Source organism: Diabrotica undecimpunctata, chromosome 6 (assembly GCF_040954645.1).
Source record: "Diabrotica undecimpunctata isolate CICGRU chromosome 6, icDiaUnde3, whole genome shotgun sequence".
Lineage (NCBI taxonomy): Eukaryota > Metazoa > Arthropoda > Insecta > Coleoptera > Chrysomelidae > Diabrotica > Diabrotica undecimpunctata.
Window position 1 is genome coordinate 93,942,357 of NC_092808.1, and position 18,449 is coordinate 93,960,805.

General features: G+C 31.7%; 1 protein-coding gene and 1 long non-coding RNA gene across 4 annotated transcripts in view; both read right to left on the reverse strand.

Moving 5' to 3' along the window:
- LOC140443569 (uncharacterized) overlaps nucleotides 1-18,449 on the reverse strand; it is a 365,838-nt gene that overhangs the window by 178,452 nt on the left and 168,937 nt on the right. The gene's annotated exons all lie outside the window — the stretch shown is intronic.
- LOC140443566 (colorectal mutant cancer protein) overlaps nucleotides 1-18,449 on the reverse strand; it is a 315,102-nt gene that overhangs the window by 178,452 nt on the left and 118,201 nt on the right. For 2 of the 3 annotated variants that reach the window (XM_072534898.1, XM_072534897.1), the window contains exon 3: nucleotides 17,666-17,918. The exons of the other annotated variant lie outside the window; for it this stretch is intronic. In XM_072534898.1, the coding sequence (XP_072390999.1) occupies nucleotides 17,666-17,918 (253 nt within the window). The remainder of the gene's footprint in view (nucleotides 1-17,665; nucleotides 17,919-18,449) is intronic. 3 annotated transcript variants of the gene reach the window in all.

Sequence of the window (18,449 nt, forward strand, 5' to 3'; positions counted from 1 at the left end):
GCTATTGCCTATGATAGCCGATAACCACTTGTGTTTATTCGAGGGAATATGACAGCTGTGCGTTATTTTAATGACATCTTACAAACCACGAGTGTATACAGCTATGGGGTCGCCAAACACATTATTAATTTTTTATTTTTGATAACTTGTTAATACAAATCCTTGACAACGTTATCGTTTCATTCTTGATGTTAATCTACCATGTTGAAAAAAAATTAAGTTCAAGAAATTATTCCTTCTGGGTGTATGTAACACACTTCTAAGTATATGACTGCAAATTTTGAACTTTGAGATTTCAAAGGGGTGAAAAAAACAAGCTAATTAAGAAAGATAAAAGAATTCAAAAATCTAAAATATCTATCTCAACAAAACTTTTCCATCCGAACTATTTCAGTATGCGTATTACAATAATTTATGAGTAGATCTTTAACCTTCAAAATTGTGAATCTTCAAAATTAACTGTTTTGTTATGCTAGAGTCCTTTTGTTTCTTTTTTCATCCAAATAATGTATTAAATATCCACAACTTTTCTTTAAGCTTATTTTTTGTCCTTATAACCGCATACCTAGGTCGCGACTTGCGTCTTAAATAATATTTTTGGTATAAGGAAGTTACAAAAACGACAAACAATTGATTGATTTTTTAGTAGACAGACATTTCCTTTAAACGTATATGGTGATACCTGACGCATTAAAGAAGAATTTTATTTACGACATTCTTTTAACGATAGACGGGTAGGAATACGTCGAATTAACAGCTTTATATATTTTTTTAAATACTGAGACATTGATAAAAATTGTAGGTACCTAATTAGAGTACGTTTTAAACATGATGCTGGTGGCTATTTAGTCATTTCACAAAACATAAATATCAGTATCTACATTTGATTTAAGATACGCATTGTCATTAATAGTATAAAGGCTGTTTGTAAACATATGGGTATTGTTCAAAATTTGATTAAAAAAGTTGTAAAGAACCATTCAGTTTATGCATATATATTATTTTGTAGAAGTGATTAAAACCCCAACCCACGTTATTCTTATTTTGCAGACAACTCTAGGTTTATTTTTTCGATGGTTATATATATATATATATATATATATATATATATATATATATATATATATATATATATATATATATATATGAAATATTTTATAGGGTAAATAGAGTAAATATGTGTTAGAGAGCATCTCGGAAAATATTACTTTAGTAGATTTAATCCCATCTTATATTATAAGTCATAGACGGTTATAATTAGAAGATTTGATGTTGACAATAAAAAACGTACCAAACTTAGCGGAGAAGAAGATTTGATATAAAACTAAAGTCAAAAGACTTTTACTGTCTAGAATACGATGACAATATTTAATCGTCGTCAGGGGCAAAATCAGGGCAAAAATACCTAGGGGTGTATTTTGATCATAGGCTTACATGAAATACTTACATACTGGAAACCACATAGAAAGCTACTATCTCCTTGGACACATATAGAAGAATGTGTGATAAGAATTAACGGGTTAACCACAAAATGACCCTATTGTTAATCATAAGGGTTGTTATACCAATGATAACCTATACGTGGCCAAAGACGCAATAAGTGGGAGCAATAAGGCTGCTAAGTAATACATAAAGCATGCCTGTATGTTACGGGGCCATAACAACAACTCCTACAGCGGCGTTGGAAGTACTGCTGAATCTACCACCACTCCATATCTTTATAAAGGGCGAAGCCAGATACACATATTAACACATAGTCAGCAACACCATGTGCATTAGGCTAACAGTAGAAAGCTAATCGAGGAGCTAAAAGCAGATATTGTAATTTGGCAACCCATCAATAGCTACGAGATATGGCTTTGAATAAATTCAAAACAAGCGGGAGATACCTAGTACACTGATGGCTCAAAATCAATAACATCGGAGGGTGTAGTAACCGGTATAGTAGAGACAAAGCAAGAGATACATTTCCTAGTAAGTCTATCTAAGGATATCACAGTTTTGCCAGGCAGCGCTTAAAGCACTCAATTCTATATGTATGCATTAGTATATAATGGTGTTGTGTAGGTGCCCTAAACAACCTAGGAAACCGTAGCAAGGTAAAGGTAGCCTGGGTAGCGGGACACGAGGGTCATAAGGGCAATAAAAAAGTAGATAAAATGGCCAAACAAGACTCATCAATGCTATTCGTTGAATCGAAACCCTTCTGCGGCATTGCAAAGGCAGTAACAAGAACGGCTACAAAGAAATGTGTAGCTTACAAATCTCTGGAATGGTGAAGGAATTCACCAGGACGAAGAGAAGGGAAACAGTTGATTACAGAACATTCGCACAAATGTACGGTAGAACAAGCTACTGGCAAAGAGTTACATGGAAGGTTCAGTCTTGAAGTATTAAACCTTTTAAAAAGGGTTGTACTATACCTAGTGATTTAGATCACGAATAATTAATCTTGGAACGCCGGTACACAACAGGCTCGATGGAACCATTGCTCAGTCTGGGTAGATTATGGACGGGGTCGTTCTTAGAGGTGAGAAACGTAAGGAAAAATAGATATTAAGCAACAAATAATGGACATGGGATATACATACAAAGAGAAAAAATGCAAATATCATTAAAAGAAAAAAGGTAAAATTCACTATATCACCTATGTATATTCAAAAATATTAAAATAGTCTTCTTCTTCTTCTTAACATGCCATACACCAAAGTGCGTAGGCGACTATCTCATTACTAGAATTCTGTTCTTGGCGGCGTGACACAGCTCGCCTGTATTGTGTATTCCTGTCCATTCTTTAATATTCCTTAACCAGGATAATTGTTTGCGGCCGGCTCCTCTCCTACCTTCGATCTTCCCTTGTAGGATTAACTGTGGTATTTATTAAAATAGTAAATATCACCAAATACACATATAAATATACAGAAAAAATATATCCCACTGCAGGATCACTACGTTTATAATGTAGTTCATCAAACTCACATTTTTACATATATGTAAAATTAGGAGAAAACACTGATAATAGTTTGCCAGCCAAACAGTAACCGCAAATATTTTTAATTCAATTAATAGTAATTAGTAGTAATTATTTGTCAAAATCTAATTAAAATTATTAGATTTTGACAAATATTTTATTAAAGCTAATTTTTTTCTTAATATGATGATTATAAGGTTGCCTAAGTTTATTTGGACTTTATCAAAGATAAAGTAAAATAGAGCTAAAGCGCAACGACACTGGTTTGACAAATGATAATATGCATATTATTATTATATATATATATATATATATATATATATATATATATATATATATATATATATATATATAGACACATGCTTTAAAAACTCACACAACTGACACTTCAAACCTAGCTGTCTTTTATTTTATCTTTTGATACCTCGCATTTTTAACAGTTTAACAGCTGGAAATTCGAATGTTCGGCCATTTTTTCTCAGGTAAACTTTTATTATCATATTAAGAAATAAAATAGCTTTAATTTGATATAAAAAACATGCATGTACGTCATAAGCAGCGTGTTTTATTTAAAAAATAAATCAAGGAAATAAAATATTGTCTTGAAATATTTGTAAAATGTGTTCTCCTAATTTTAAGTGTATGTAAAAATGTCAGTTTGATTAACTACGTTATGAACGTAGTAATCCTGCAATAGGATCTTGGGCTATCCGATTCAACTATAAAATAAATTGACAGTAGGCTGACCTGGCTGTGTAGTCAACTTTCTTATGATGAAGGTTGGATATTAGTGTGCTATAGTTTGGCTTGCATAACAGTCAAATCTTGAACCCAAAATAAATTGGGTAATTCAACTAACAAAGGTGGTAACACAAATAACAAATTACAGCTTCTGTAATGAACAGGAACAGATCTTTTTAACTAAAAATCTAACGGAAGATTAAAAATGATTGCCGGAGTTGTCCTATTTATAGGAGGAATATTCGAATGACAAAGTACTGTTGACTTGTATGGTCTAACTTTTGTTAAGATAATAATTCATAACGGGACAACGCTTCTTTACAAATATTATCTTTCGATACTTGCAGGCAATTTTTTTCATGCATTTATTTCCATATTCAATGAGTTTATTATGTTTGATGGTTGTTTTAGATGATCATATCACACAGACTATTTTAAGTACAGCTTTTATAGAACTTCTAAAGAATTATAAAAGGATATTATTTCGGTAAGGAATATGCTTAAATACGGTTTTTATTCTCGGCCTAAAATAAGTCAAATTGAATGCTTCGTAAGCTATTTTCGAATATATTTATAAAAATTAAAACGTATGTACAGTGTGTATGTACAGATTTAATAGAATAACGAAATTTAGATAAATATATTATCTGTCATTTTGACACGTCACAGGGTCAGCCTAGGAAATCTAGTCAAAGATTAAAGGAACACTATAGATATGAAAAGGTAGCAGTGAAATAGGCCAAAAACCATCTCATTAAATCTGTATATCTAAAGGTAATAATAAAGTCATTATAGGATAGAGGATGAACGGAAATAATTTTTAAAAAGTTTTTTGTCATTTGTCAATTAGACATAAAGAAATTTATAAACTATAAAAAAACAACATAAAAGTAAAGGAGATCTTAATTTGTAATCTCACATTAATCTTAACTTTCTAATTTCCCTGCAAACAGGTAAAATAGAATTTATAATATACTTTAATTACGAGGATATTCACCTTCCGGTAGAATTTGATAAATTGCTAAATTTGATTGCAATTACTTTCTAGTTAGGACTTATCTAAGCGTCTATGTGTAAAGGTGCAAATTACAAGGTGCAGGGCAATTGACTTTTTGATGAGTTGTTGCTTTATTTGTGAGATTATAAATTGGGGTTAAGCGCTTTTGAGCGCCTAGTCTAATTAGAATATTCAAATCATAAAGAAGTCATTGTTTAAAATTCCGTCAAGTGTACTTAATAAACCATTTACTCAACGACATCAGAAATTATTTCACAGCGTCGATCGAGAAATTGGACATAAGGGCATTCGAATTATATTCGAATATTTATATATCGATTTTTTCCAAACATCAAACTCTAATTTTATATGTATGTGATTTTAAGACATAAAAATGATGTATCCTCGATATGTTATTAATTTGCTAATTGTGGTATTTTATTTTTATTGATTTCTTCTTTTAATATTGAAAAATATTAATGCCACATATAAAAAAATTATCAGATCTTAAAAGGATAGATAAATTATTTTGACGTGACAACGTCTTAAATTAGGTTGTGGCTCGGAGTCACTCATGAAAAAGTGTAACGCCCGCTCACGTCTGTTACGATGAGTCACCGAACGAGAGAGAGGCCCGCCGGACCGGCGAATGCCTTGCGTCTCTCTCCCACTCAAACATGATCGGTCCGCTGCGCGCGCAGCACTAGAGAATTAGGCGCGTTGAATCGGTGCGTGCTTGTGTCTCTGTCTTTCTCGAGCGTTCTTGGCGTTGGAAAACCGAGAAAGCGTCATAATACAAGTTCACACGTGTGGTTAAAGTATCGTCAGCTGTGTCTGTAGTGAAAATGTGGAGTGCTTAGATTCGTCATTTACAACAACTACAACAATAAAGGTAAATAATTGTACACTAATATTTCATTATCGTAAACTATGATTGATTGATTAATTGTTAGATTGACACAAAAGTTGAGAAACTGAGTTTATAGGTTATGTCATACTATTGACAAATGTTGATAGTGTTAAGTAAATTATTAAATTAAGTTTAAGTTTACATGTACAATGTTTTAGTAAACAAAATATATTTCTATAGTTAAAATTTGTGCAGTTCTTATTTTCATTCAATTCCTTGTTCCTATTGTGCAATTTAATAATATTCATATCAATAAATATTCTACCGAGAAAAAGACGTTGTCACGTAAAATCTTCGCCCGTAAAACCGACTTTACAGGCAACCGATTTTTTTTAACAAAATTTAAAACAACAAACACACTAAGATCTATTTTATCTAAAACCAAACCTATTTATGTAGGGTCCTGAAAGAAACATATGGTAAAAAGAGAAAAATCAAGCAAGCAATATTAAAAAAATAAATGAATAAAAAACTAGTACAATAGTCAATAACATATCGAGGATACATCATTTATGTTTTAGGATCATGTACATATAAAATATAATATATAAAATCTAAAATTTGATGTTAATATTGAAAGTAAACTAAATGTAAGAACAAGTACCGACCATGTCAGGATAGTATATGAGTTTTTACCTCGTTTTTCCTCATAATGTACAACCGATTTGCTAACGATCGAACTTTACTGTCATGATTGGGTGTTGTCTTTTTAAAGTCATTTCCTCTATTTTTTCGCAAACTTTGTTCTATAACTTTTTTCTACGCAGCTTTAGCTAGAAGCAATGGTACTTTAAATGAAAAGAAAAAAAATTACCTTTAAAATGGTCTGCCGTAGAAGGCTCTACGACTAATTTTTAAGCAAATTACGGTTCTTCAAGGTTTTCTACTTTTAATGATTTTTGATATTTACGGTAGAAAGCAAAAATTGCATACAAAAGCTGCACTGTTCGCCTTTAGAACCCATTTTAAGGTTTGTCGATAGGGCGCTCTAATTTAAAGCTATCGAATTTTTACCGTCGAATTAATACAATTTTATTTTAAAAATTTATTTCGCACGCGTAACACATTTAAAATCGCCTGTCTCTTCAAGCGTTGTTTCTGAACAAACGGTTTATTATACAAAAAAAGTGCTAAACATTTTTTATTAACATTATCTCAGCTTCATTTCTTGTTTAAAACATTTTTTTCTAGGGCTTACAGATTCTTGGTAAATTGATGTTTTCCGTTCCCCCTATACGAGGGGGAGTTTTATGGGAAAGCCCGGAAGTAGGAATATTAAACTTTCTTGCATCTTTTTGGGGTCGCAAAATTGATATCATCATCATCTTTGGCTCTACAACCCTGTGTGGGTCTTGGCCTGTTCAAGAATTAGTTTCCATTCCCCCCTATGTTTCGCCCTGGCTTTCCAATTTCTGAGCCCTAGATTCCTCAATTGAGTTTTAAATCTAGATCTTGGCCGGTCTCTTTTCCTGGTTCCTACTGGCTCTTGATATAATATCTGTCTTTGGGGGTCTCCAGTGTTCATTCTTTCAAGGTGTCCTAGCCACCTTAGTCTATTAATTTTAATAGACCGGACGATGTTGCATTTTTCATAGCATTGATACAACTCAAAATTGTAGTGCCTGCGCCATATCCCGCTTTCTTGTACTCCTCCGAATATGTGCCTAAGTATTCTTCTTTCAAAGCGGCCTAACAGTTCTTCATCGCTTTTTACCATAGTTCATGTCTCTGACGCGTATGTCAGGGCAGGTTTAATAAGATTTTCATATATAAGTATCTTGGTTTTTCTGCTAATTATGTGCGATGTTAAGAGCTGCTTTAGTCCAAAGTAAGCTCTGTTCGCCAGGTATATTCTTCTCTTAATTTCTACGCTTACTAGGTTGCTGTTATTTAGTTGTGTACCAAGATATGTAAACTCCGAGACCCCTTCGAATGTGTGTGCTTCTGTCACCAGATCTTGTGGTGCCGCTATTTGTGTGCTGTTCGTGACCTTCATGTATTTTGTTTTGGATACGTTGACCTGCAGTCTCATTGTCTTCGCGGCTTTTTCTAATGTTTCAAAAGCCTGTATCAGGCCTCTTTTTGTCCGTGTTACTATGTCAATGTCATCTGCGTAGGCCAATATCTGTACACTTCTATTGATGATCGTACCTCTGGTTGTTATGCCCGATTTCTCTATGGCTCTTTCTAGCTCGATGTTAAACAATAGACACGATAGACTGTCTCCCTGGCGTAATCCAGTATGTGTTTGAAAAGACCTTGATACTCTATTTTGTACCTTGATTTTAAACTCAACTATCGAAAGAGTTGCCTTTACCAATGTTATTAGATGCGACGGAATATCTAGTTCTGCCATAGCATTATAAAGTGCGCTTCTGTCTACACTGTCATGAGCGCTTTTAAAATCTATGAAGAGATGGTGAGTATCGATTTCATATTCATATGTCTTTTCTCTGTGTCTCTATCCGAGAGAAAAGACATATGAATATGAAATCGATACCTTATCGATACCCATCGATGTCTCTCAGAGAGAGAGACAACAGGGAGAGATGGAAACGGTTGAGCGAGGGAAGGCAGTGAATACCGTAGAATCTCTGAATATATATATATATATATATATATATATATATATATATATATATATATATATATGTCTTTTCTAAGGTTTGTCTGAGAAGGAAAATCTGATCAATTGTTGACCTATCTTTTCGGAATCCACATTGGTATTTGCCTATTTTTTCCTCAGTATATACTAGTAAACGATCATAAAGTATATAAGCCAGTACTATGTACGCTGTATTTATGAGGGTAATGCCTCGATAGTTACATATTAGTGGATTCCCTTTCTTGTGAATAGGTATTATAATACCTACATTCCAACTGTCTGGGAGTTTTCCTTCTCTCCAAATGGATGCAACAAGTTTTATTATGTATTTTTTTAGTGCGTTGTAAGCATCACGATTTGACCATATCTTGGTTACAGTTAGTCTTAGAATATTTTACTATAGACTATTTTAAAGTACAGAAAATAAGCTTTCTTTTTTATTCAGTAATGTATATACCTAAATGTACTAGAAAAAAAGTTTAAAAATGACCGTACTTTTTTTAACCGTATTTTATTTAGTTTTGTTTAATTGTATTTAATTGTATTTAATTTTATTTAATTTTATTTAATTTTATTTCATTTTATTTATTTTAATTAATTTTATTTACTTTTATTTAATTTTATTTAATTTTATTTTAATTTATTTAATTTTATTTAGTTTTATTGAATTTTATTTAGTTTTATTTAATTTTTACAATTTTTTATAATTTTTCATATTTTTTATACTTAATTTTTTATATTTTATTAGACTTTTTTATATTTTTTATAATTTTTTTAATGTTTTATAATTTTGTATAATTTTGTATAATTTTTAATAATTTTTATTAATTTTGTTTAATTTTGTTTAATTTATTTAATTGTATTTAATTTGATTTAATATTGTTTAATACTGTTTAATTTTATTTAATTTTATTTAATTTATTTTAATTTATTTCGTACAAATATTTTAAAATAAGAATTAACCAAATCGATTCTGTCGTTCTCGAGTTGTTATAAAAAAATATATTATAATATATAAAAAATATATAAAATTATTATTAAAGTTTATATGTGTTAAAGTGTATATATATATATATATATATATATATATATATATATATATATATATATATGTATATTATGGATATTACGGTATACCGTAAGGTTACTACGCTTGTCTCGATTTTTCCAGTCACATAGGATTTCGAGCCCGTGCAAAACATCATACCGAGGGCTAAGAAGTATTCACTTCAAAAAAAACTTATCTTGCTTAAAATTAGTGCTAGAACCTTCTACAATCGACAATTTTAAAGGTAATTTATTTTTTTGTCTATTAAATGTACCGCTGCATATATCTAAAACTGCGTAGAAAAAAGTTATAGACCATGTTTGCGAAAAAATAGGAAAAATTGCCAAAAAGTGATGTGAGTAGCGAACTTTGAAAAATCGTATCTGGAATATTGTAAATTCTTTTTCTAAAGACTTCTACCGTACGTTATTTTGGAAGAGGAGGGATAAAAGTTTTTTTTAAGCAATGGCTATACCTATACTCCCATGTAGCAAAAAAGCATGTGTTCCTGGCTTTTTTGCTTCATTTTTTGAATATATTTTTGACAAAAAAATTAGTCTTTACTTTAAAAGGTGACATTTCGATAGGAAATTTGATTCTCACCAACTTTTCTGTGGATGTATATGTACGAAAAACAAAAGTACAAATGCACCCTAGTGCATAGGGACAAATTCATCATTTTAAATAAAACCCCTCTAAAGTTGTTCCTTTTAGCTCTATTTTTTTAACATTAATCAATAGCCTATCTCTGTATAAATAGAATTGGATATCCTTATTGGGAGAAAATCATGTCGTTTTTTCGAACAAGAGAATATTGCTAGTATGAATGAATAGGATATAATGTGTGATATTAATAAAAATTATTGCCGCTGTAATATAGGAGTAAAGAAATTATTTTTAAAACAGCCTCCAATCTCAAAATCTAAACCGCGAATTTATTTTATAATTTTCAACGAGACACCTATCTGTTTTTCTCTGATACATTTATGGCTCTAAACTTTTATACCAATAAAACTGTTTAAATTAATTTTATATAATAGGGGTAACTTAAATGGAAGGACCGCAATCTTTGCCGTGCAATGAATGTTTGTGTCAAAAGGTTGACCTCAACACCCTGCTTTTAGAGACCCAGAGACCCACAAAACTTGAATTTCAATGGTCGTTTGAGAGAGTTCCACATCATGCTTCTGCCGCGTTAATCATGTCAAATAAAGATGGAGAGAGATTGTACTTTTAAAGGAACATTTCCAGAGTGATCCGGTAGCACAACTTTCACTGAAATCAGTAGGATGGAAGTCTTTAGTTACCATTTTAACAGGTTTGTACTTAATTAATTTGTAATTTCAAATAATACACGAATTAGATACCGTACTATCTAGCAGCATTTAATTTGTTAACAATGAGACATTTTTCCACGATAAGTTAAAGAGTAGATGAGAAAGAATAAATTTATTCGTTTGATGATAATGACCAAAGCGAGAGCTTCACAATATTCTACCTTTTTCTTATTCTTCTTCCAATATGCACCTAGGAGTAATAATTGAATGAGGTTTAAATCTTCTTCTTCTTATTTAAGTAACATCTCTATTACGGAGGTTGGAAATCATCATTACCATTCTAACTTCCTAATTAACTGCTGTAAAGAGTTATTTTGAGCTGATATAGGTAATTGTGTAAGGCCCCTTAATCAATTATGCAGTTAAGTGTATCTCAATACATTAGATAAAGCTACAATAATCAAGAATTATCGCTTATAAAAAGAGAAATTCAGGTCAGTTAAATTCTAATATTTCTCTTAAGGATGGGAGATGAATGGACACTTGGTGAGTGGATCGATTGAAATTTAAACTTACAAGTTGTTTGAAAATAAACAAATGATGCATTAACAATGAATGTTTTCGACTTACCTACAGAAATTTTCTTATACAAAGACAGTTATTCCATGGATCCAATTAAATTGATTGATTAAAGTTACCCAAAAGGACCACTTTCAATTATTTTGAAAAAAGAGTACCAAAAACGAAAGATATTCAAAAATTGATTTACGTAAGGGAGTCAAAAAATAGGATACCTACACGATATATGTTATTTTCTTTGTCCTAGCGAAGTAGAAATTTTAAATTTGTATAATGAAATATTCAGGACAAAACATAAACATTTTTATGTGTACTTACTACGCATTGTTTCGCAATATACGCAATAAAAGATTGTCGAAGTATAAAGAAAATTTACTACAAATTAATGGAACCTGGAGATACCTACATAGATCAGATCCCATTGCACCAATAATTAAATCTGGCAAGAAATAAAAACCACCTAAATTGAAGTGATACGTGGGATAAATTTTATAAAATCTGTAAAAACATTTTTGTCAAATTTTACAGAGAAATTTGTACATCATAAGCGACTTCAGTTGTTCGATAGATCCAATTTAAATGAATTAAAATTACCAAAAAGGATCACTTTCAATTACTTTATAAAATCAGTTTGGACGAAGAGAAAAGATGTTCAATAATTGATTTACGTAAGTGAATCTTAAGAATCTGGAAATACGATATGGATATTAAACTAAAACCAATTAATTTCGAACCCTTTCCTCTGGCGGATCTGAAAGTTAATAATTTACAAGAGTTAGTCGGTAAAACAAAATATAAAAACACTGTTTTCTAATTTCCACAGAATTTCGGTGGAAATTAAAAGCAGTGTTGTTTTTATGTTTTGTTTTATTAATAAGAAGAAATTTAAACCAAGTAACCGTGATTTTAAAGACATTACCGACATCAACAAACCTAGTGACTGATTATTTTAACCCACCCTACCTTTTATACTTGAAATAAGTATTTAATTATCATTACGTAAATAAATATTATATATATTATATATATATATATATATATATATATATATATATATATATATATATATATATATATATATATATATAATCAAAGGTGTCCCAGTCGGGTTCCCCTCTCGCGTAATAGCTGATATCTACATGGAACATTTCGAAACAACATCCCTGTCCTCAGCAAATCTCAAACCTACCTGTTGGTTACGGTAATTTGATGACACCTTTTTCATTTGGCCTCATGGTAAAGACACATTAGATTCCAGTAATCAATTCACGATGGAAGTTGAGTCTGAAGCGTCTTTGTCGTTCCTTGATGTTCTTATTCAGAAGCACAAACTTTACAGTTTTTCCTATTCCATGTACCCACCCATACAAACCGTTATCCCAATGCCCAGTTACATCATCACCCCGCCCAATTCAATTCAGTTATCAACACTCTTGTTTCCCGTTCCATAAGACTTAGCGACGCCAATCACAGATTATTCGAAATCAGTTCAATAAGGCAAACACTCTTACAAAACGGATATCATAAAACTCAAATCAATAGGAGCATTCAACAACATCTAAACCCCATTTAATTCAAAAAAGAAATCTTGCGCCCGATCAACCCAAAATCTTTCTACCTTTTCTCAAAGGTGTCACTGACAAGATCAGTAGACCTTTCAACTCTCTTAACATCAAAACCATCTTCACTACTCACTCCAAGTTGTAAAATCTCGTCAGATCCGTAAAAGACCAAATTTCCAATGACCATGGTGTCTACAAGATACCTTGTTCGAGTTGCTCTCGTACATACAAAGGACAAACACACCGACGAATCTATAACCGTGTTTACGAACATTTTATATCTGTAAAACATTCCGATACTACTTCAGCCCTAGCCCAACATCATATTCAGACAGATCACAGAATAGATTTCGAAAAAGCAAACACCATCGCTCCTATCCGCTCCTTAAAATCGAGAATTATCCGTGAAGCCATCGAAATTAAAAAATGCCCTAACATCTTAAACACGCTCGATGACGATAAAAGACTGCCAACATTACGACCGCTGCTTCAGCGACCCTCCTTGCCAACCGATCCCGCTCAGACCGTACAGCTACACAGGATAAGACCAGTCGTCACTCGACACTGAGGAGTAGGCAGATTGAGACCTCAGTGTCGTTTGACGGTTCTCGTATTTCTGGAGAACAAGATACTGGTACGCCACGAGTGAAGAGAGGAGGCAGATTGAGACCCCGAACTCGAACGTAACCATATCCTTCTTGATAATGGCTCCAAAGTGGGTGGTGGCGGAACGTCGAGTTTTAAATTCTCAACGCAGTTCTTCCCGAGAACTTTATTTATTACTGTCATAAACTATCAACATTTTTTACTGTCATAAAAATAACTTCTCCTACTGATAGACTACACATGTGTTCTTACGGAGGTCAACCATCCATAACACGTTTCCGGTTTCGTATTTTCAAAAATATATTCTTCGGACATAGTAGTCATAACATATCACGTGCCGATAATATGGAGAGACTATTAGTCCAAGGAAAAATGGAGTGAAAAAGAAGTAGGGAGCGATCACTAACCCGATGAACAGATATAGTCGAGAAATTAGTAAACACGAACTTCTTCAATATGAATAGATGAAGAGACAGCGTGGATTTATGGAAGAACAGCAACCTCATTCATAATCACTACGCATCTGTTACGATGTACAGTACCAAAGGTTTTCATCAGTATTAGCAAGATGTTGCCTTAGCTTCATTATCAAACTAAGCTGTAGTTGATTTCTCATAAACCCAACTAATTTTTAGAAATTTGTATTTTTTCAGATACTTCTTTGTGCCACGCAACAATATAAATACTTTTGTAAATACTGGGATATATGCTGTAAGGAAAATTCAGCACTAGTTGGCAGGGACAAATAATAGGATAACTAACAGTATAAACCATCTAACTGCCCCTTCTGCATAAATTTCTATTTTCTTAAATTCCCAAACATTTGGTTCATAACTCCGATGCTCTTCTAAATCTAACAAAATGACCTCCATAATTAAATTTAATCTTGTCTGCAATCAATTTTGCTGTGATCCTGTTGGTTAAAGCTTCTATCGTCTATAAACTCTGCGGTCAATTTAAAATGATTTGTGAAGTATAGACTTATACTTCGGAGAGAGGATCAAGAGCCGGCTCTGCTATTATGCACATCACGATGCTTCTCTAAATTTACAGTGGCCATTACGGGTTTGTGGGGTTGCTGGCTAAATTAATGGATTCCCACGTGGGAAACAACGCTGTTTTCCTGAATCGGTTAAATAGGACCTAACGTTTGTTTAAAGCTAGAAGTAAATACTATTTCTGTTCGGGTTGTAAATGTAAATAAATAACTAACCATGTTCCACTCAAAACATATTAGGGTTGTTCTTTTAGACACCATACTAAATATGAGCATTAGATATAAAACATTTGGTTTATAATTAGGTTGCATATTAAGTTTAATAATTATAAATGAATAAAATGAATATGGATAAAATATGAATAAAATATAAAAGCTGGAATACTTTGATCACATTACGAGATATCCTGAAATACTAACTTTTACATCTTATCATACAACGACAGATCAAGGGTAAATGTAGTTAGATTAGAAACACAAATTGAAGCGGCAGACAGTTTCTGTCTGCCACTTCAACTCCATCCAGCTGGTCGGATACTTATACCCATATCACAAACAATTTTTTTTAATATGTTTTTTGTGGAGTCTAATGCTAAGTGCTTAACTTTAACTTTTAAAGAAAAAATATTATATTTTCTACCCATGGGATACCTCTTTAGTAGCAGTACTTTATAAATTTGATCATAGCTCTGAGGATGACTTTAAAGCCGAAAGCGATCAGCTATGAATTAAATATTTTACAAACTTCAACAATACTTTTCTTTTCCATTCATTCATTTAATAAAATATCTACTTCTGGGCAAAATGGAAAATAGTTTATTTTTACTTTTAAGGACTACTACAATACTGTATCGTAATCGTAATGGGAAATTTTTATTAGAGATTTTTTATTGCAAATATTACTACGCCACTGGATTTAAAGTGCCTCCACAAAGCTGTGAACAAAATTTTACAAAAATATATTTAATAAAAGTGTAACATTATAACCGTCGCTTGTTTGTTATTTTTCTTTAAATAATTATTTTATTTCAATTTCTTTCGATTTTATTCATTTATTAACTTGTCTCATTTATTGTACTATTTTAAATTTAAAAATAGTTGGCGCTCAACTCTTCATTCAACTTTCTATTTACTCAATATTATGTCATAATCTAAATTTCAATTTTAATTTTCACTAAATATTCTAATTCATTTATTCAGACCCCATTATGTTCTATGAGATAGAACATATATAAATTTCTACGTATCACTTCAATAAACAAAGTATATCTGTTGGCAACTCTGCTCTATCATGTCACTTCAGTACAGAAGTAGGAATAATTCAATAGAAAGTGAGATTGGTTTTTGCGATGTATTTAGCTTATTTAAGCTGGATTTTCAGTTGAAAATTCATTTATATTGTTAAATCTATTCTGGAGTGAGTACATTTCTAGTTAATCAATTTTTCTATATCTGTCTTTTTAGAATTTCATTTTTTATACATACATACATCTCCTCCGCACATGTTTCTTTTAACCTTATAATTATTCGTCCCATATGATGTTAGTACCTTTAATATAATTTAACTAATTCATTTAATAATACTTATATTCATTTTATCCTTACCAATTTGCTATTTGCTAGTTACTATTCTAACTATTTTCAATCTTCATATGGCAAGGAAATATTTTAAAACATATGCAGTCGCTAACTCAAGATTTATTAATTTATTTTTTTTGACCTAATCAATTTTTGTCCACCTTTTTGCGTGAGAACTTCCTGAACTACATGGTCGATCACTGAGAATAACATACTGCAGTAGGTGGCCGCTGCTATGGGAACTCAACATACCCCTGGAGTTGAATACCAATATCAACAACTGGAACTAGCAACCAACAACTACATGCTGCAATCCTATCTATCTACTTGAAGAGATCAGAAGCCATAAGTATCATTTAAAAATCTTTTTTGTAAAGCTGTAGCCAAGATTTGCTTTGATATTAATTTAATATTAAAATTTCAGTTTCATATTTTTTTATGTACGAGTATAATAAATATGATGAGTTAATATCTTGATTTATTTGCCCTAGCCAAACTCATTTTTCAGATTTACATCTAAGATAAGACGTTCTCACACCTAAGAAACTGAGCTAGATGAGGCCTAACAATTGGCTCCTAAAGAAAATTGTAAGTTTTATTGTTCTACATTGGCTCCTAACTTTCTGAGGTAGTTATATTTTTACACAATGGCACCCACCTTTTCTGATGGGTCGTTCGATGGTTACAAAAGACATGTTGATTTTATTTTCATACAGAGAAATGTATATTTAACTTTCTATAAAGATGTAAAAAGGTATTATTTTGTAATGGACGTTTCTATTTGTAAGATTTAAATATTATGTCCAGCCAGTTAAATCTGTTTTAAATCCGTAAATTAATTTTTCGAAACCAAATTCAGATTTATGCTTTAATCTGTGTCTTCTAAGAATTGCAAAGCAAAACAGACGTTGATAAAGATGTTATTAGAGACATGGGGAATCTAAAATTGCATTCCACAACATATCTCCTCAACTAAGCAAAAATCCTTTGCGAATTGGTTTCTAGTACTCATAAAGAGTATACCGGAATAAAAGGAAAAAGACAGTTAAGATTTTATTTCACGTATAGTGCGTCTGTATATCCGCTTATACGTATTTCACCCTAAAAGGAATCCTCAGAACGGCTATTCACAGACGCTCTGAACGTGAAAATAAATCTTTCCTGTCTTGAGAAGCAACTCTAACAGGGCTTCGTATGGACGCAAATAGCGACATCTGATAATAAATCCGTAAACTAATTTTTCGAAACCAAATTCAGATTTATGCTTTAATATGTGCCTTCTAAGAATTGTATGTCTCTAATAACGTCTTTATCAAAGTCGGTTTTGCCTTGCAATTACATACATACAAGTTACATACTATGGAAGAATTAAGAATACTAAAAATGTTAATTCAATTAGTAACAGTCACGTTAAAAAACAACAAAACACAAAATTGCATGAAAAGGATTTAGCTCAGATAAAATCGAATTAAAACAAGGAAAGAGACAACGTATCCGCTGTCTTTGGCACCCTTAAATAATATATGATCAAAGCTCAGGACACATTAGAGTAACAATGTTAAAAAATACTTAAAAAGTATGAAGGTAGAAGATTTGAAGAATGGTGCAAGAGAAATAAGAGATTATAAATAAATAGTAGCAGGTGCTATGATACAAAATTATTTGTACGTAATTTGTAACTAATAAATCATTAATTAATCTTTAAATATTGTATTCCGAAATTTTTTATAATAAAAAAGCAGTTAAAACTTTAAATTGCAAAAAAAACATATATGTATTAGTAAGTATACATACACAAGTTCCTGAACAAACATTATATCCCGGAGGTTTTGTGATGGCTTCAGCCAAGGGAGTGGATGGAGTTTTAGATGATGTCGTTGCCGTGTCCAATAATGGTGGCTGATCGCCATCACCAACATGCGGTTGAGATCCAGGACAACATAGCCAGGACCTCCTTGGCAAATCTCCTGTATAAGGTTCATCATAAGTGCGCTCTTCTATCCGATCGCTCTTACTGATGGTGTATAAATGACCGAAACTCAGATCCCTGAAAAAACAAAATAAACTTTTTACTTATCAATACTTTTCTGATTTTTAAAAATTCTACTTTGAAACGGTTTCTGACCTGGAAGTCGAAAGGTTAAAAGGATGGGTTTTGAAATTTAAATGTGTTTGTTGAATGTCGATATCTTGTTACCTACAAGCCAAATAACAAAAATTCTGTCACATTCAGAACCACTCTTATCAAATTGATCAGAGAATTCACTCAAAAATTGATTTTGTATACTTTTTACTTTAAAACCTTTAATCGTCGATATGACGATTTGGTCTCAGAAGCATAGACTTAAGAATTATCCCAAACAGATGCTATTTTGGGCTCAATCTCCTCCTTAAATCCACAATTATATCGAGAAATACAAAAATAAAAATCTACAAACAATAATACGCCCAGACCTAACATATGGTTCTGAGACCTGGACTCTAACAAAAAATAATGAAAACATGTTTGGATGTTTCGAAAGAAAAGTACTAAGGCGAATTTATGGAGCAGTGAATGACAATGGAGCGTAGAGAAGAG